The 20,648-nt window shown below is 36.7% G+C and overlaps 2 protein-coding genes across 4 annotated transcripts in view; one reads left to right on the top strand and one right to left on the bottom strand.

Annotated features, from left to right (window-relative positions):
- TSPAN14 (tetraspanin 14) overlaps window positions 1–9,639 on the top strand; it is a 42,665-nt gene extending 33,026 nt beyond the window's left edge. The window contains exons 6-10 of one of the 2 annotated variants that reach the window (XM_032190719.1): window positions 1,374–1,499; window positions 3,219–3,263; window positions 3,765–3,884; window positions 5,791–5,848; window positions 8,539–9,639. In XM_032190719.1, coding sequence (XP_032046610.1) covers window positions 1,374–1,499; window positions 3,219–3,263; window positions 3,765–3,884; window positions 5,791–5,848; window positions 8,539–8,567 — 378 coding nt within the window. In that variant the 3' untranslated portion in view covers window positions 8,568–9,639. Of the gene's footprint in view, window positions 1–1,373; window positions 1,500–3,218; window positions 3,264–3,764; window positions 3,885–5,790; window positions 6,661–8,538 lie in introns of those variants that run through there. The other variant, XM_032190720.1, reaches the window with a different exon arrangement.
- A 529-nt stretch (window positions 9,640–10,168) lies between these two features.
- LOC116491083 (rap1 GTPase-GDP dissociation stimulator 1-like) overlaps window positions 10,169–20,648 on the bottom strand; it is a 38,930-nt gene continuing 28,450 nt past the window's right edge. For both annotated transcript variants that reach the window (XM_032190717.1, XM_032190718.1), the window contains exons 9-13: window positions 19,251–19,376; window positions 15,560–15,699; window positions 14,524–14,650; window positions 13,332–13,460; window positions 10,169–11,958 (exon numbers count right to left, since the gene is read on the bottom strand). In XM_032190717.1, coding sequence (XP_032046608.1) covers window positions 11,825–11,958; window positions 13,332–13,460; window positions 14,524–14,650; window positions 15,560–15,699; window positions 19,251–19,376 — 656 coding nt within the window. In that variant the 3' untranslated portion in view covers window positions 10,169–11,824. The remainder of the gene's footprint in view (window positions 11,959–13,331; window positions 13,461–14,523; window positions 14,651–15,559; window positions 15,700–19,250; window positions 19,377–20,648) is intronic.

Genomic DNA, 20,648 nt, shown 5'->3' with positions numbered 1-20,648 from the left:
CTGAGGAAAAGGTATGCAGCACTGATCAGTAAGTGTAGCTCTGCAAGGGCTGAATGATAAAGTGCACCAGTATATTTAAGTGCCTCAGTGAAATCCATTTTCTAGGGAGTTTCATGGGTATGTTGGAACCCAGAGAGCTTTCTGTAGGCTGCTCCTTACTCTGACTAATTACCATACTTTCAGGCCTGTAAGTGTCCTCATAGCCTTTGTCTTACTAAGGTAGATCAGCATGTGTAGTGGTTACATGGCCTTTTAGTGGTGGAGATGAGTGAGGGAGGAGGGACTAGAAAGATAAAAATTAACCCATTCGTTATCTTCACTATAAACACATGTGACTTAGCATCGTTTTTTCAATTCTGACTATTCTGTTCAACTCCTTTTTGTCATATTTCCTTTGAAAAGTAGGTGCACGCAGTTCTGCTCTGTTCACATCTGTGTCTGTCACCACTTGGTAACTTCTGAATCCATGTACTGACTCACTCAAGTTTTGGCAGTCACACAGAAAGGTCAATACAGGTTATGTGATGATGAGCAGTGGGCAGAGAAGAGATGTTAGAGATACTAGTGATGTCCTAAGAAAGGAGGGAATTTCATGAGGTACCGGGAAAATGTTTGATATAACATATTAAGTATACATTATGGTGAAAGATTTACACCCTTAAGTAACCAGGCTGGTAAACTGCAAAGCGTAACTTAATGAGAAACTAACTTTCATCAGTTTCAGGAATTAAAAATTCTTTGAAATATTTGGATTCCCTAACCTGTAATTATGGTAATTACAATACACCCTTTAGGTTAAGAAACTTGTGTGAAACAATTCTAGAGCTGACTGACCTTTGAACTAACAATGTGTCGGTTAATTTGGATATGAAAATCTTCTCATTTAAAGGAAAGCAAGTATTCATGAATATTTTGATCTCTTTCAGAGTAAACAAGAAGGAGAAAATTTGTTGATTTATGAAGATTTAAGGGTCAAATCACATATTTAGTGAAACTTTTCTATAACTTTCAGTTTTGGTTGATGTGGAAGTAGTGAGAACAAGGCATCCATGTAACCTATGTTGTTGCACTGTTTATGGATGTACACAGATTTGCATTGGGTAATTACATTTAAAGTGACAATTTTTATGATAATTTCTCATTGCGTTGACATGTATTTCCAAGAGCATTATGCCAAATGCATTTCTTTAATTTCATAGAGCCACAGTATTGATTTTTTTTTTTTTTTTTTTTTTTACTCTGGTGTTGCTATTGATTCCTTGCAGCCTTAGGAAAGAGGTGATGATGACCAAATATCATTCCAGAGAGCTGTTCAGTGGATGAATTGTCTATAAAATGTCCCCAAGTGTTAAGTATTTGTTTATCTGTTGCAGAACCACTGCTGCGGTGCCCAAGGTCCAGATGACTGGGACTTCAACATATACTTTAATTGCAGTAGTGAAAGCAAAAGTCGTGAGAAGTGTGGTGTTCCATTTTCCTGTTGTATACCTGATCCTGCTGTAAGTTGTTTTCCTGGGTTTGTATTTGTATTTGTATATGTTTGTATATACAACAGCTTTGTATTGCTGCTGTTGAAGAGTTATGAAAGGAAGTGCTTCCTGAATACAGTGTGTGCCTAGGGCTTTAAGAGGACTTTTAAATGATCAAAAATTACTATCTTGATAGCCAAATTTCTTTGTTTCTCTTCCATCATTTTTAGAGTCTAAATGTGGCAACCCATTACACAACTGAAAATGTATTGTCTGTCACCAGGAATTCAGAAGCTATTTTTGTATGGCTTAAATCTGCAATCATTGGCTGTTGATACTGTTTTATTCCACATGCCTTGAATTCTTAAGCGTGTTATCTATGGTCTAAGCAGTATGCTTGCCCTGGTTAGAATTACTGTACAGCACCCATTTGCCAGACAAGTAGGAGTAACTCCATTTGCTGATGACTTTAGTTATCAGCAATTAGTGAAGTGCTGATGCACAAACTCAGTTTAAAGTGTTTGAGTCAATTCTTTGGTTTTGGCAAGATTCAGGTACTCATTGGTTGGATTGGCTTATTAAACTCTGGGAACCTGACCCTTGCAGTAGAAGCAAAAATAGGGAGGTATGTGCTAATGGATGCAAAATGCTTTGTATGGATGTAATAGATGAAAAATGCTTTGTAGAATTTGTAGCTCAGAAGGTCGATCCAGCAATCCTCATGCAGCAGATAACTATTGGTAGGTTATGCTAAGGCTTTTGATTTCCTTGGAAATAACCCAAGGAAAAAATTTGTTTGGAATATATTCCAAGTTCAGATTCCCCAGTAATTTTTTTAATGTAATTTAGAGCAGTGCTATTTCACTGCCATTTTTCTGTTGGTGGTGCTGTATTTAAGGAGACATAGGTGTCTTCAAATCTTTTTAATCTGAGGTTCTACTGCTAGCATTTTAATATAACTCACTATGTGTAATACAAAATATTCTATAATTGTATAGTAAATAGGTTTTCATAACTCTAATACAAAAGAGAAATAAAAATGTCTTTAAAGGAATGTATTTGCATTTTATGAGCTTAATGCTGCTAGGTTGTGTGTGGTTGGGATCTGGAAGGTGTTTATTGTGTTTCTGTTTGAAATTTACAAGAGGAACATTTTGTTATCTTTAGTAGTTTTATGTTGGAGCTGGGTTATGTGAGACTTTGATTTATCAACCGTAAGGGAGGTCAAGTAGCTTGCAGCTATCTGTTACTTGTATTGACTGATCAGGATAGCACTGTGAAATGAAGGAGTTGTAAGACACGTTCCTCCACTGCAGGTGTAAATAAATCAGTGTAATACCTTTATTCTTATCTCAATGTTTAGGCGTTATGTGAAATAGATAAAATGAATTTGATCTTGGAAATGCAGATGTCTTATCTGAAGGCTGTCAGTATAGTTGTTAATGCTTTGTTTTGAATAGTCGTTGCTGGATGAAAGCCAAGAAACAGGAGAAGCTGGGATTTTTTGCAGAGGATGTTTTCTGCTAATATATACTTTGCTGTTATACTTCCCTGGTGTTCTGCTAATGCTTTTTTGTTGTTGTTGCTGTTTTATTTATTTATTTATTTATTTATTTATTTATTACTAAAATGCTTTTTTAAATGGCTGGTTTTGACAGTTCTGATTCTTTTGTGAATTTAAAAGACAGGAAACTGATGTGACAAGAAGAAAGTATAATTCCACTGATATTTTTAATCTTTATTTTGCAGCAAAAAGTTGTGAATACACAGTGTGGCTATGATGTCAGAAAGAAGGTAAGGTGCTGGAGTCTTGCTGTTTTGCTGTTCTATGTCTGCATGGACAAAATAATGAAAACTGTGGAATCACTGATATATGTCGGTTCAGAATTCTGTGAGCTTATCAGCTGTGCTACATCCTGCTACAAGTAGAGTGTGGTAGAGATTTTGTTTTGTACTGTGGAAAGGTGGAAAAAATAAAAAGTCTGCTTCAAAAAGGGGTAAGACCTGCATTTCAAATGTCTCAGGTATTAGTTCTAATTCTGAATCGTGTTCTCTACTAATTCTAAAGTATTCTAATAGTAGGATTTTCAGGAAGTTACTAATATGAATGTCCTGACATCCCTTAAATTAATTTGGGCATATGTATTTCTGTATTTCATGTATTTCTGGAATCTGGTTAAAAACATTACTGTGTAAATAACCAATCATAAGTTTTACTATATCCCTTCACGTGACTGAGAGTTGTTACAATAAACTTGAGCAGAAAAGTGATGTTCTTGAATTCTTCTCTTTCAGAGCAAGAGTCAATGGGATGATCAGATTTTCATAAAAGGCTGTATTCTTGCTCTGGAAGCTTGGTTGCCACGAAATATCTACATTGTTGCAGGTGTCTTCATAGCTATCTCACTGCTGCAGGTTAGTTTTTTTATTGTTTTTTTCCCTTAAGTTTCAAGTTACCCACTGAGGGTAAAAGTAATTACGGTGGGAGGCAGTAAATATTTTGACGTTGTGGATGTTTTTAGGTATGATAACAATATTGCAAAAAAAAAAAAGGGGGGGGGGGGAATTTTATAGTGGTGGGGTCTTAATGTAAAATTTCGAGATCAATTATTTCCTTCAGGCAAAATTACTTCTCAAAGAAATGAAGGCCACTGTACTGTATTGTAAATATATCATATTTTTATATTATCACAGAATCATTTAGGTTGGAAGAGACCTCCAAGATTCTGAAACATTATAATGATATTTTATTGTATATTAACATGGCAACATGCTATTATTTTTATATAAAAAATTATATGCATCTCTCACATTTTAATATATCATGAGGGACAGGAGATCTTCTGGTAATGTACTCCAGTAGATCCTAACTTCTGTCTTCTAGTGCAAATACAAAAGACTGAAATCCAATTCTATGTTTCATGCTAAGAATGCTATTCTGAATACTGTAGCATACAGCACAAAAATCTCAAGAGTAGAAGAGAAGGGAAGCTGTTGAACAGGTTGCAGATGTGATATTAGCAGCAGTAGATGGAGTTGCTGAAACTTCTTGCAGTACCTCTTCTGCTCTTGGTATGTCAAGGAAAATGAACTGAAATCCTCAGTAAAACATATTGAATGAAAATTCTTTCAAAGTGGATCCTGCTTTCATTGTGGCAGTTGTGTATACTCGCCTAAGTTGCTTTCACGTGGTACTGCTTTATTTCAGTGGGAAATAAGAGTTGTAAATCTGCTACAAAATCTTTTCCATTTAACTGAAAATATGTTGAACATAGTGCTGGTAAAATAACTTTTTCCAGCCATGGCAATACTGCCCTCTGTTGCTTTTTTGATAGTTTATCAGTATCTATCAGTAGTGCTTCTAGTGCTTTCATAGATAGATACTGCCCTGAGAATAACACATTCAGTTAGGAGGAGAGGAGGTTCAGGATAGAAAATCTAAACTTTTGACAGTGTTGAGAGTCACTTGATATTGTTGTTCCTATTTGTGTCCTGAGTCTCTCTGACACCCTTTTTGTATTTCAGGATTATTTTCAAATTTAGTTTTATCTTGTGCATTAAGCTTTTTCATGGTGGGACTGGGAGTGAGACACATTGTCTCTTTCTAAAACAAATCTTCTGGCTTTTCCAGAACTTCACAGTATTTTATTTTTTTCCTAATAGTGTTTTAGGAAGTATACCAAGTTATGAATTTATTTTCAATTTGTGAAGGAAAATTTCCCAGAGAACTTGAGTGAATGTTACAATTTCAAAGTTGTTAGGTATCTCAGAAGGATCTGGGACTTCTCTAACTGTTGTTTCTGGCATGGAATATACAATTGTGAAAGTGAAATTCTTAAGTATTTTAAATATATATATAAATAAATAGTAACTTGGCTTAACCAAAGTTATGGAATGAATTAAAATGCTTCAGACTTGTAATTTTAGCAGTATGTGTGAGTGCTATAAGTAAACTTGGCAAAATGGATTTCTTCCATCTTTAGGATATCTAGAAGTCTGATACTATTTTGCATGTTCCTGAAGTGTCACATGAAAACATGTTTTTCTCATCAGTTGTACTTTGTGCTAGATTCTGCTGTTTTTACTACTGTGTAGTAATAGCTATGCTCCAACACATGATCCTGGCTATGAAATGGTATCTGAGCTTGCAAATGCTTTATCAATGTATATCTTTATTCTTAAGAGTTGCATTGACTTCAGTGCAGAGAAACAGAAACAAATATGCAGGTTCCTATTCTACACTAATCTTTAGAGACTTCTTGCAGACTCTACATTGCAAGTGTTTCATCTCACAACTGGTTTGTTTTTTGTTTCTTTTTAGATTTTTGGGATTTTCCTAGCCAGGACATTGATTTCTGATATTGAAGCTGTAAAGGCAGGTAATGCCTTCTGAATACTAAAGCAAATGTGTTGCAAAAAGTATATTTTACTATTTTCAATCAGACACCAAGGTGGAAAAAAATGTGCAGACCGTGAAATGCTCCTGGTATTAAAGGCCTTATGTGGATCTTACCCTGCTCGTGGTTTTTGTTAGAAGCTGATACAAAAAAAGAATCTCCAAACACACTGGTCTACCTTTTTTTCTAATGAGACAACTCAGTTGCACCAGAATTGATCTGTGGTGAGGAAAAAAGGGACTTTCCCAAGTCATTGACTGAACTGGTTTTAGACTCATAGCAAGGAGAAATGAAACTGCTGCGAACTCCTTCCATGAAGAATTACCGTGAAGACTTTTCTGTTTTGACTCCCAACTGTCATCAGTCTTAATGTTGTAATCTCTTCAGAAGGCCTGCTGATCTCTTTTAAGAACCTTGAAAATGTTTTTAATCTCTACAGTAGATTCATCTGGTCAGCTTGGCAAGATACCAGCAACCATAATCATCGTGGCATTGGAAACTGAAGAAAAAGTCACTAATCTTCTAGCTTTTTAATTCTCGGTTGTGCAGAAATAGGGGATATTTCTGTTTGACTGGGAGTGACGCAGATGTCTCAGGAGCAGAAACTTGTGCTCACCATCAGAGTTTGAGTAATCCAAGCAGTTATGAAAATGCAAGTGTTTTCTCAAGAGGGGCAAAATCCAACTCTCTACAGCATTATAAGTTAGAAATCTCTGCTTCAGGCAAGGGAGCGTGAATCCCTAATGCTGCTTCCTGTCTGAAAAATTGTAAATAGTCTTTATTTATATAAAAAAGAAAAAAAAAAACTCTTTCAAAACGCCTAGCTTTTATTGATTAGTAATACCTTTGAAAAGTACTGCCTGCACAGATCTTGAAATGCAGTTGGTAGCAAGCATTCTGTGCTAGCTTTGGATGTTTTTTTTACCCTTCCTGTAGTTTCTTTCACATCTGCTCTGCTGATTCTCCAAAGTCTTAATTGCTAAAATGAAGACTGATGGATGAAAAACATTCAAATTCAGCATTAATCACTACTGAAATCTGTTTTTTTTTTTTTTTTTTTTTTTTAGTAAGAAAAGATGTGTTTTAGTGGAATATCAGTTTTTGGTTTTTTTTGTAAGTCTTCTCTAAAGCTATGAAATTGTCAGTTCTGTTTGTGTTCTCATACAGGGTTAAAATGCCAGTCACAGTTTGCTGACTGGAACCATTTCTTCACAGTAATTTACTGTATCAAACTGAACTACTGCTGAAGTAATTTTTTTTTTTTTTTTTTTTACTTTTACTAGAAGAAAAACGAACTCTTCTTCCTGCCCTTCCTTCCTGCGGGTCGATCTGAAATTCAGTAAAAAGTCCAATTTTCTCAGAGAGTCTTTGGATTAGGACTGCAGTGGCTGCAGAAGTATTGCTATGCTTGACATAGTATATTTTTTATCTGTAAAAGACAGATGTATGTGACTGAAAACTTGGAAGTAGTTGTAGTTGTCTGTTTTACTCTGGGCCATGTGAAACTTGTTTTCAAGTAAACATTGTTTACTGCTTCCAGTGACACCCGTTTTTTCAGGGAGAGCAGACTTTTTTTACAGTGCCTGAGTGTAAATTTTTAGAGAAGTATATATTTTTTTAATGATATTTTACTACATGTAGTCTGTGTGAAGGATTTAATACTTGTATTTCCAAAGTACATGGCCTTCATGGAAAGCCAAACTTCTAAATCTCTCTCATGTCCTTTTTTATGTATTATGCATGTATTAATGAACATTTCACTGGCAAAAACCTATCTACAGTAAGAATCTTTGTGTCTGTATCGATTGTCCAGATGTTCTTCTAGCTCTTAGTCTGTGAAACACTTCACAGACAGTGCTGTACTTTTCATGTATATTTCAGTGCAGCTTTCATAGTTCTTTTTCTGTCCAGTGATTGAGACACAACAGGAAAAGGAAGCTTGTCTAAGGATGGCTGACTGACTTAGAAGAGCAGAGAACAGTCTGCTATTATTCATCTGAAAAACCTGAAAGTAAAATCTATAGAAGTGCACTGTGATTTTTTTTTTTTTTTAATCTTTGGTCAATGTGCAACAAGGGAAAAATAGCAGTAGATTGCTGAAGGGGAGAGCAAGAGACATTTCTTCTGTAGAGCATTGAATCTGATGTCTGTACTACCTGTTTGTTGAATCCAGTCCGCTAGCAGCAGGCAAAAATTTGCTGCTGTTACTGCTACTTTGCAAGCAACAAAGCAGTGTCCAGTAACCTTTGCTTTCAACTCTGGTGCTTGAAACTTTTACCACACCTCATCAACCAGCTTACTTTGTTATGTATAATAATCTGATATATGTAAAATGGGAGAAAGATGCATCCTATATGTAACTTGCTGTTTGTGAAATGTTCAATTGAAACTTCCATCTAGGCAGTACATTTTGGTTTGCCATTTTGGTGACACAGAGCTCCTAGTGCTGGGAAGTCATTTCAACACTTGGTGAAAATCATCATGGCTTCAATGACATCAGTGGAGTTGATGCACTGAAATTAGCTGCCACCAAGGGCCGGTGTCACTGATCAGACTTCCCCTGTCTGCTGCTCTTGCCAAGTTGCCTGAAGACAAATATATACTTGGTTTCTTTTTTGAAGTATCGTTTGTTTGCAAAACAAAATTTAATTAAAGTGTTGTCTTTTCCACAGCTTGTTCTTATCGGCCTTGGCCATGTTAACACCAGCTTTGTATCAATACTCCAGTGATTTGGAACAGAATTCAAGAGAGCAAGTTCAACCTATTTGAGGACATTTACATTCATGAACTTATTCCTCTTTTCACTGTGGATAAACTTCTCTATGTTTATTTGGTATCATTTTTAAAACCTTGGGGCTCTAGGCTGGTTTACACCTAGGCACTTTGAAGCACACCCTCAATGGTGGTACAAGTGGTAGTGTAATTTCAGACTTGGAATGGGAATACTTTCTTACCGCTTTCTACTTCAAGTTATATTTAGCACCTTCTCTGTGGACCTGCAGTGACTTCATGACTAAAACTTTAGCTTATGGTTTAAACAAGTCTTGTCAGAATAAGTAGTTGGGTGTGAGCCTGCTCTAAAGCCCTGAAGAAGCAATTCAACAATTTCACAAGGAGAGGTTTGATAAATTGATGTTGAGATTTCATTGGTTGCAGTTGGAACATCTCCACAAACACTACAATGGAAACAAGTTTTTTAATGAAGATATTAAATATGAGATCAGGCTTGATTAACTGGACTGAGAAGGAAACCTTTCAATCAGTGTGATCATTTATTTCTCAGAAATGAGCACAATTTATTTCTGTGAAGCAATGTATTTATTTCTCAGTATGTTTTGACTGTGCATATGCTCTTTTGTTTCTGTTACATCTGCATTTGGACACAGCTTGCCTGTACATGAGGAGGAGGATGAATATGAGTGACCAAAGGAGCTTCAGTTGCCTCCTGGAAGTCTGAATATTTCGTGAGGGTCTTTAGTTCTGGTGACCCTTGTACAGTGCCATGTGGATAGATTTATACCTCAAGTAAGTTGAGGTTGATGCAGCAATTGGTTTATAGTTAGTATTGCCTTGTTTTTTTTGTCTCCCCATTCCATCCTTTCCTCTTCCTTCACTTACTGCCTGTGGATTATCATGCAGCTTGAATGTTGTTTAGCCAGTGGAAGGGGAGGTTCTGGTTCTTCTTCTGATACAGCTTTTCTGAGTGACTTTCAGTATATGTTTCTTCTCAAGCCTTATTTGATTAAATAAAATGAATGTTTTTTACTGGTGGAGTTTGTGTTCTAAGACTTGTTGTTTCCAGTTACTAGTGTTTCCCTCTCTGAGGTTTAGGCTGGCTGAGACTGCAGTTTGTGGATAACTATGGAAATGGTAAAGGTCTGCTAATACTTGTGTGTTTTCTTTCTGAACCTACCTAATTCTTGATTTTTTAGTTTTGGCTGATGAATAACAGATAAGAGAAAGGTGCTTTTCTCAGAATTGTTAATGGAAAGCCACAAAAATGTGTAATGTGAAAGCCAAAAAAAGTGTAATGTGAAAGCTACTATGAAGAGAAATATTCATGCTGTCTAAGGATATCCAAAAAGTTGAAACTGTTTGCATTGTGACTGCTGTTGCCCAATTATCACTCCTATGACTTACAATCTGGATTATCATGTCTGAGCAATGATTCTGAAATTACTGAGTACAGAAGAGGGAAGTAACAGGTTTGAACATGAGGCTTACATAAATCAGTTTGTAGCTGCTGCTTTGACAATTTTAACATTTCTTCCTTACTGCATTTAAAAAAAAAATGCTTTGAATATTTAGGCAGTATGGATATATTATTTTAAAATAATATATACAATAGATACTGTAGAATGTTAAGGCTGGATCATTTTTAATAAATATGACAACTCAGATGCAGCTATTTTGAGGGGGTGTGTGTGTATATATATGTTTGTAATAACCCTGATATATTTCATCCTAATGGCTGGTTTAGGCACAAGCACATATCTTATTCTCAAATTGAGATTGGATGAAGCTGTTTTATTTTTGACACTGGAGAGATGCAGGATGCCCATATTGCTGTATACTTTAAGTTAGATGAAACTGGACACAGTTCAGCTCAAGTTTTTCTTTTCTCACTATGTAATCAAAAACTTGCTTGTTACTGGGTGACTTGTCTAGGATGGTTTTGTGAAGTTCCCTTTTTCAGTAATCCTGGAATTGGAATCTGGTGGCGTGGATCAGTTACTAATATAATGGACTAAATAGTGGTAGTGAGTTTTCCAAGTGTGAAAGCTTTTACAGGAACAAAAGTTGTAACATTTTTTTCACAGACAATGTGTTACTGCTGGATTAAAAAAGTCATTGTTCCCTAGCTTTTCAGTTTCCACCACTACCCTATTGATGAATTCGGTCACCTGGATCTTGGTGATGTGACACTGCAACCTACTTACAACTATTTCATAAAGTTCCTGTAAGGACAAGCTGTGGAGTAGATCCTGGTCTTACTATTTTTTTAATCAGTTGACTTTTTAAACTTGAACAATTCTTACAGAAATGTTCAGAGACTTTTGTTTTACTATGATTTACTATTATTTGTAGTTAAGCCTAGGTTTTCTTACTGGAGATGGCTTACTGACATGCTGGCCACCTTTGAATCTTCATATGTGCCCACTTGTCACTTCTAACTTCTAGCTTTAATTTGTATCTTGTCCAAGTACTGTCTGGACATTAACTGCAGTTTACTGCAAACGTTAACTTTACAGCAAATCATGCCCAGTTACAAGAGCTGTAACTCTGAATGTAGGATGAGACCTCAGATGCTTAGTAATATAGATTGTGATATTAGCAGGTGTAAATTCTGTGATGAGCTTTAAAAGCATAAATTAAAATGTGGAAGGGTAAGGAAAGGTGGTTTAAAGGTACAGCCATATGGGGAGTTCTGAAATTTCCAGTTAACAGCTGGGTACACAGATTGATTTCACAGTGCGCAGGAGTTGAAATGGTCCAATTAGCCTTTTGCATTATTTAATCAACAGCTCACATCTAATCGAAAGCACTGTTGTTTTGGGTTGCATGATACAAGCTTTAGGTTTTTACAGCGATTTTAAAGTCCTATTGATTTTAAAAAATTAAAGTTGCAATTGATTCTCTGATTTGACAAAACCAAGCAGCTTATGTGTATTAGAGATGGTAATTACCTTTTGTCTCTCAGGTAATGTTTTCTAAGACCACTTGTTTGACAGGATTTATTCCTACTGCAGTGTTAGTAGCTCAGTAAAGAGCAGCAGTGATACAGGTATCTGTAGGCCAAATTTTTGTACGCGTAGTTTTAAAAGCAGGAGCTGTACCTGGGCTTTAATAGCATTGATTGTGCAGCAGCATGACAAATGCAAGGTAGCGTTGGCCAAGCTGGCATTTTATTGCATTTGCCTCAGCAGCAGCACAGGTTGCTCTGGGTTGGAAGGGAGGCTAGTGGGGTGGCTCTCCCTTCAAAACCTGTAACGTTGCAGCAGCTTCCTTGACCACATTTGCGTTGCTGTGACTGCAGAGTTGTTCGAGGGTTTCTTTAATCTTGTCCTCTTCTATTTCTTGTCTCAGATCACCTGAATGGGAGATTAAATGCTGAGTTTTAGTGACATACCATGTCATAATGGTTCCTGACAATTGTTGCAACATACAGATTTGGAGCATTCGCTGTGTAAAATGAGCTGCTTTACAGTAGACTACTTCAGCTGGAAGGGATTTTTAAAGATCATCTAGTCCAACTGCCTAACCTCTTGAGGGCTAACTGAAAGTTAAAGCATGTTATTCAGGACCTTATCCAAACTCCTGTTGAACACTGACAGACTTGGGCATCAACCATCTCTGTGGGCAGCCTGTTCCAGCATTTGGCCACCCTCACTGTACGAATTTTTCCCTAATATTACTTAAATGTGTTTCTCTCAATAGGTATTCTTTAAACCTTTGAAAATGTTGAACAGGTTAAGACTTTTTTCTTCTCCATTTGTCTTCCAAGGACTGATTGAACAAAAGAAAAGTACTTTGAAAATACAATATAGGCTGTGTGCTCCAGCTTTTTTGCCCGTGTGCCTTCTTAGCCTTTCATGAAATACACCTCTGGCAAAAGTTGTACAAATCAGATTTGTTGTGTGAATACTGCACAGTTGCACTGAAGGATGTAAGTGGTTAGTCCTGTGAGATACCTGTGACTACAAGGGGAAGAAGTGGAGTGCATTGCAAAATCCAGCTTGCCTGACGATAAAGGGCAGCTCCAGGATTTGAAAAGCAGCTCTCTTGTCTTTGCCTAAGCACAGTCATTGCTTTTGGTAACCATGGTTTATGTATAAAGACACGGTGAGTTGTGGCGTGAGGCCACACCATGCTTACAGGAGCAGTCTGATCTTTCAGGAAGAATTTTAAATCTTCCCTAACCACAGAGAGAGAGAAACTGAAAACAGATCCTTCAGACATTTTACTAAAAGTTGCTATGCATTTAATCCAGCACTGCTAAAGATACTGTTTTATCTCAGCTCTGATTTGCCTACAGCATACGCAGGACAAATGTGTGCTTGCCTGTGTAAGATGATGCAGACAGCTTATTTCTTTGAACACAAAAATGCTATGGTGTAGGCAAAACCTGGGACTGCCAGACATTTGTATGTGGTTGTGGTGATTTTGGACAAAGATGCCTATATTTTAAGGCTCTTATTTTGCTTTTCAGGGCGTGATTATGCCACTAACTGTCACTGGAAATAAAGATTTTTTTTTTTTTAATTTACATAGCTAATGGTTTAATCTACTTTTCCTGAAGAAAAAACACGAGTGGGATTTTTACTGATAAGTAAAGAATGAACCTCTTTAATCTTCACTGTTCACTGACTGCAACATCACAAGTGGTACATTTCAGCGACATAAAATGCATGTTTTCATCACAAACATCCATCCTTTCATCACAGACTACTTAAAATGAAGTTACCTGAATTAAGAAGACTGCACAAAAGAGTCATTGAATTATATTTAACCTCAGGAGTTGTATTATCATCTTGTAGAAGTCTGTGTAAGCTTTGTACTAGCTGTGATTCCTTAAAAGATGCTTCAAGGATATCTGAAAAATAAGTAAACAAATACCTGAGCTCTTATGTAAAAAGATGGTGAGAAGAGTGTTACAAAGAGTGAATGTGCTTTTCTTTTTATTTTTTTTTTAAACAAAATTCCTGACTGGCTTCATTTAAAATGAGTTACATATACAAGGATGACTTGAGCATCTTGTCTATACTGGGGGTTTTCTGTATGATTTCCTATAGACTGTTTTTTTCAGTAGGCTCATTCTGTAAGATGGAACCCTATATAACATACACACTACAAAATAAACCCATAATACATAAACCCATACAGTCTTAATGATCAGAGCTAGGTCATTTAAATTGCACACATGAGTCTGAAAGGCTTAATTGTGGGCTAAGCATGAAAATGGGCTCTTCCCTGTCTTGCTTTCTTGTTGATAGAAAAAAAATCCAAACTTAAAGTTGACTTGCAATTTCTTTTGATGTGTGTAAATTTGTGGTGGCTGTCTTTATTGTAATAAATTGTGATCATATTTAAAAATCTATACAGGACAAACCTGAAAAGCAGTTGTACTCAATCTCTGAAAATCTAGCTCACTAGAAGCGTTTACAGCATTTATTCTTATCTGTTTCATTTGCATATTCCATAAGCTCCTTTTTTCGATGGTTTTTTTTTTTTTTTTTTTTTACTTCATTCAAGTGTCTGTCTTCTGAATGTTATTTCCTCTTATTTACAGTCGTCACTGACCATTCAAGTCCATAGCTTGTCCCTGTCTAATTCTGTCTACATTTAAATCTTTTCTCATCGTTTTCTCTAGCCCTCATTGTTATTTGCATTTTGTGTTTCTGTAGGTTTCTAGGGTCGAACAGCACTCAGCAGATTATCCTGTCCACACAACCTGATTATTTTACTTGGCCAAAAAGCATTCAGGCAATTCCTGAATTCTGGGGGTCTTGTTTACTGGATGGGTCACTTCCTTTATTTGATGGTTAAGAGCTAAATCTAGACCATAATGCTTTTTCTTGCATATGAAATTAACAGCATGAGCATTTCTTAACTGTGCAAGATCTTCATATTAATAAACGCTTTTAGGTGAAAAATACCTAAATCAATAGCAGACGCTATTGCCAAGGCATTCAGAGCCTCATTCTGCAGGGCAGCATGTTCACTTGTAGTCATGGAAACCAGATGCTTCACTCCTTGTGCCTCCTGCACTGCTTTGACCACTTCCTGTTAAAGCAAAGGTAAAATATCACAGATTGAAATCTGAGCTATGAATGAAGTAGAATGAAAAGGGAAATTGCACTCTCTCTTCAGTCTCTGAATAGATGGAAATGATTTTCATGCTTCAATACAAGGTCATGGTATTTGGAATGAATATATCCTGGGACTAGAAAACTCTTTTTGGCACTAGTCATGTGTCTGCCTAAGGCTGGTCTAATTTACTTGGAATATTGGTACTTACAATTATGTGTATAAGGTGTTTGTGCAGGTGTATATATGGTCTCTTAAGAATTTTAGTTTGAACTTTGATTTTTCATTTAAATCTTCAAACCAGCAAAGGTTTGGTTTTACTCTGTCAAAGCCTTTGCAGGTAGTATCTACTCCATTGAAACTTCAGAGTAAAGTACATTTGGGATGTCTATGTATAATGGCATGATTTACAAAAAACAGAAGCCTGTTCTAATATAATATGCTAGTAGATCCAGATCACACTGGATTCATCCATCAGTAGGTAGATAAGTGAGCTCTTTGGAACTCCTGAGAGATTGGCATGCAGGATAGGTCTGGGTTATCTTTTATAATTTTAATTTTATGATTGAAACTAATTTATTTATGGAAATAGAAAAGGTTTGCCTGCCTAGCATTTGTCAAGCCTTAAGAGAGGTAAAAGTCAACAAGTCACAGCAGATAACCATGTTGCTTGTTTCAGTGTGATATTTAGTTACAGAGAGCACTGCTTTCCTACTCCCCTCTCTTCAATTGATACTGAGGCAGACTAGAGGCATTTTACCAAAAACTTTCCTGTTTTTAATTATATAGCTGTACATACAGTTTAGCATTTAACCCCTTGCTATATGGACAAGCTTTAAAAATAGGAGACAGATAAGGTAGGAACATCAGACCAATTACTCATACTTGGGATCTGTTGTGACGCACGATTGATGCTAGCAGCCGATTTGCTTCTCCATGAACGCCGGCGTGGTCCTTAACATCACACCACTGCACAAGTCTGTTGAGCAGCATGGGGTCTTGGCCCAAGATTTCAGCCGCATCAGCTGAAGAGAAAAGCATCATTGGGAGACATTTAAAATCTTAGTCTTTGTCACTGAAATGTGAATGTAAAGGTAACAAAGGATACTGAGCTCCATCCTGTGGTCTGAGCTGTAACTAAAGGATTGGACTTGTGTGATCTTGGATATCTTTGCTTGGGGAATGCCAGTTGTTTCAGGGCACTGCTTGGAGGTAAAGAACAAATTAAGCTGTTCCTTTAAAGCTAGCATTTTCATAGGCCTCTGAAGCAGGGATTAAAATGAGGAGTTTCAGATCTTTGAAAGCAAATTTTATGTTGCTATATTAAAATCTTCACATGAGGGCTGTCTCTTTCCCTTTGTTTCTTGTACTTGCTCTTTGAGCCCTGTATGAATGTAATCATGGGGTTTTTGGAGCCTGTTCTTGCCATTTTGGTGCTCTCAGTAATGGCCATAATTACTGTTGGTAGCATGTGGGAAACCAGTCCTTGGTACAGAATTGCAACATGTCTGTAATTACATTCTCAAGTCAACGTGTTGAACTATGTATTGAACACCATTAAAATTTCCCTCAAGTTTGAAGGAATGCGTTAATTTACTTTCCACTGTGCTTCAGGAACAGTATCTCAGGACTTGCCCAAAGTATTAATCTATATGGTTGACACAGAGAAAACAAACAAAACTCCTCACTAAATAACCTTTTGGAAGTGAAACTCCAAAGTGATGCTGTAACTTAAGATTTGTACCACTACAGGAAAGTAATCCCCAAACTCAGTAGTTTGAACTTCCCCAAAAGTTCAGTAGCAAAAGAAACTACTTGCGTGGAAGATGCAGTCTTGATATTGCTTTGGTCTAATGCAGGATTCTGTACAAATCTTACTGTAGTTTCATAATGCACCTTTAAAGTGTTATGGCTCAAAAGTGACTAGGTGGCAGAAAATGATTTCCAAAGCAAAGGAAAATGTAGATTTGAAAGTGCTGAGAACTGTGAAATATACTTTTAAAATCAGATAAGCAGGGGGTGAGCTCAGAATATCCTGTTCATTTGGAAGCAGATTCAGAAAGGTAAAAGTGTTGGGAGAAGTCTCCAGGGTTTTCAGAAGCTGAGAAACTTGTTTCTTGGAGCTTTCCTGAGGCAAACAAGGCTTGAGGAAGAATTAAAGTTAATGCATCTAGAACAACAGAAATAGGTTTGGCCAATGATACCCTGCTCTGGTTTCTTTACCTGTCCCTTTCTGTGTGTATTGTATTTGCTTTGGGATATTCTGAAAAGTGTTAAACAAGAGAGTGCAAGAGGTCAATGTCAACAAACCACGTGACTACTCTGGGTATTTTGCAGAAATTTTAAGTCAAACTATACTTTTTTCTGTTTTTGGGAGATGGACAAAGAAGGATAGACACTTCCTTGGTTTCTGTCCAGTACCCAACAGAACAATCCACAGGTCAAAATCCTGTAACGATGTGGGAGCTTCTAGCCTAGTTGAATGTGTTTGTTTTGAGGTAAGTTGCATGTTGCACAATAACCTCCTCTGACAGAAAGGCTTTGTTTCTAGGTCAGATGTCACATGTTAGTCTGAGAAGATCATGGTAATCCAGTTTAGTCTAGAAAGCTGACAGAGGTAAGAGGGTGTCAAATGGAACCAGTTCAAGGGGTTTGCTTAAAAAGGGATCTTGACCCAGTTCACCAGAGACTTCCTGATCTCTGCCAGCTCTTTGAGACAAAGACCAGAAGGAACTCTTAGCTTATAAAATGCCAAACTTCAATTGTGCATGTAACTGAACTTTAATTTGAGCTGAAGGTCCTTTGGCAGTGTAGTGAGGTGCACAAATTCTGTTGCTGTTCTGAAGCAAAGTGAAAAAAACATTGCTAACACTTCAGCGTGATGAAGCTGACAGAGCTAAGTGCATTTTTCTGTAGTTAGAAAGAAACCTTCCTTTTCTGTTCTATTTTATAGGTCTCAGCATGCCCGGTGATTGTCAGAGTAATGAATTTACACTAGATAATGCAATTAACTAATATAAGTAGCTAATTTAGTGTGGACTTGTTAGTAGATGTGTATTCACAAGCATTTCAGGCTGAGTTAATTAAGGACAATGTTAGCTCATGGGTAAACAATAGAAAGCAATTAAAGGTGGGAGAAATGTGTGCTCATAGGCATAAACGGGTAAACATTGAATAATCTTCTAAATCTTCTTCTACTCAGCACTTTGACATCTGTGTTGTTTCAGATTCAGAAGTTGTACCATTTTGTGCCAAATTTTGACTTCGTATCAGGGCTGAAAATAGCATTGAGTGTGGGAGAAAAGAAAGGATTTGTTAATATAGATCTATGTTATTCTAATGTCTCAATTTTAAAAGATAAATGGTCTCTCACAATCCAGAAATCCTGTTGTCGCTTCAGAGAAATGACATTTTAATGACCTCCTTCAAAGCATGAGAGGAAGAAGACGGGAAGTTTCTGACCATGGTGAAATATAAGTGGAAACAGCTTTTTACTGGACTGGAATGGGTTCAAACCAATGAGTGCTAGATCTGAATTTGATGCATGTTCATTTGAAAATTGATGCAAGTAGCTGTCAAATTAGAGTGTGGAGAGGGCAGTGATGTAAGGGAATGCAATGTGAAGTACAGCAGAGCGTGCTTGTTTCTGCTCTTTCATATTGTCATGGATTTGTGGTTGTAACTGTTCTGTACCAGAAGTCAGTTCCCATTGCAAAATGGCTACAACTTTTCTAATTCTGTTTTTGACTTTTTGTTCCTGCACATCAGGATGGTCTATAGTGATCAGTATGGTAGAGCAGCTGCTTTGGTGATTTGAGACAACTAGGGCATTTTTATCATAAAAACCCACAGCAACTTGTTTTCATATATCATTATATTCTGCTTAGAAGCTGAATAAATCAAAGAATTGGGACATGGTACTAGATCTTAATGTAATTCCAAGGTTTTGTGCCTAAATGGTGCACTTTGCGTGTAATTACATTTTGAGAAGCATTGAGTCTCATTGCCTTTGCATGCCTGTCTGTGCAAAACTAAATGATGTGACATGTGAAGTAGATAATCCCATATTTCAATGGTTAAAGTAAATGCAACATTTGAGCCTTACTGAGATAAACCTGGGAACATGTATGGAGACTGTTAGTAATAGAAACTCATTTCTTCTGCCTCTCCAAACCTCAGCTCCTTTTGATCCTTTATATTGCCCAATTCTTCTATTCATTTGCTTTCTTGCTGTTTGGCATTATAAATCCTTATTTTGACTCCTTTCCATCATACTCAGGCTTTGCTCATATGTGTCCAGTGGAAAGCATCTTTCTTTAGGCTTTTGCCATTTCTCCCTTACTACTGCAGATTCTTCTGTTTGATTTGCTTTTCATCTACTTCAGAGGCTGGCTAAGGGCATGGTGGGAGGGCTTGTAGCCTTGAGCAATGGCCTCTGTTGGAACTTGTCCAGAGTGAGTGGAATTAGGTTAGCAGGATACTTAGCCTGGCCTCTACATGCACATCTGTTGTCTTGTGGGGGAAGGGAAGGAGAGGAATGTGTAGCTGACATCAGGAAACATTAGCAATTCCCTACCTTGACCATCTGCTAGCATCCGTAGTGTTCCCAGAAGTTTAAACTGCACAGGAGGCATCTCTGACCTTAGAAGCACCTGAATCCGTTCTGCCACACCTTCCTCCAGCATTTGAACCTTGTTAACAACTAGAAAATGGAACCGAGGGGGAAAAAAAAGGGACTTTAATGTGAAGCTCACTAACTGTAGGAGCATCTGAAGGTATAGATAGGATATAATTGTTCTGAATTTTGTGTTCCATTATGCTCTTAGCAAAAGGGTCCAACTCATTGGAGTACTTGGATGAAATCAGGACAACCCAACCATTTAGGTGTGTTTTTTGAGCTAAAAGTTTTTAGGCAGTGCTGTTAGAATATTTTGGGTACTTTTGATCTCAACTCTGTCTAGAATACAGTATATAACAGGATAAACACAGCATTGTTGTTTCCCTCAGTTTTCTAGTTGTTATAGATTATTCACCTACTCACCCACCCCTATGAGCAAGATTTTCCTGTGCTTGCTCATCTTGAACTGGGTGGCAGAAATGACTCAATCTTATTTCTTGAGAATGACATTTTTTGTATTTGAGCTCACCAATCCTCTGTTGCTCACACCTTTGTTTTTGTGCCTTCCTCTCCCAAATCTTGCATCTTTACTCCAGTCATTAGTGCAGTAATCCCTGGTAATGATCAGACAGTTGTCTGGAAGGAGTCCTAATGCTGCTTAACTGTGCTACCAAAAGCTGCTTCATCCAGAGCAATTTTCCTCCAGTCTTCTGCATGCCTTTTAGGAGGAGGGATGGATGACAGTGAAATTAGGAAGATGTCTGTTCTGTCTTACCTTCTGTTGGGCAAACTGAGAAGCAGGCACTTTTAAATAACTTGTTCTTAATGTGCATGTTTTTCAGTGGTAGACTGACTCTAGTCACTAAAGCATAGTGATTTTATTTCTTTTACAGTTTTAAGATCACTATTTGAATTAACTCAAGACCTCCCCTGTGCACATTTGCAAATGTTGGCCTTTATTTATTTTTTTCTCTTTTATGGTTTGTTTAGACTTGTACTCAGGCGTTTTTTTTCCAGGTAGTAGGCTGCATATTGTTGAAAGTGATGGAGTTTGTGTATTGATGAAAATGATGTATTCTTGTGAAAAGTGTTTTGTAGCTTTAATAGATATATATATATATATTATATAAATATAATATATAATAAATATAACTAATATATAAATATATAAAATGAATATAAATAAATATATAATATAAAAATATATAAATATAATACATATATATATATTTATATATATATATATCTAGGTGATGAGGAAAAACACAGTTTAGGAACAGTATTTTGAAATCTAAGTTATGCATTGCTCAATTACAGCTATTTTAAATAATGCCTATTATGTTTTGCTTGCTTTTT

This window comes from Aythya fuligula, chromosome 7 (genome assembly GCF_009819795.1).
Source record: "Aythya fuligula isolate bAytFul2 chromosome 7, bAytFul2.pri, whole genome shotgun sequence".
Classification (NCBI taxonomy): domain Eukaryota; kingdom Metazoa; phylum Chordata; class Aves; order Anseriformes; family Anatidae; genus Aythya; species Aythya fuligula.
This window is presented reverse-complemented; position numbering and strand designations above follow the sequence as displayed.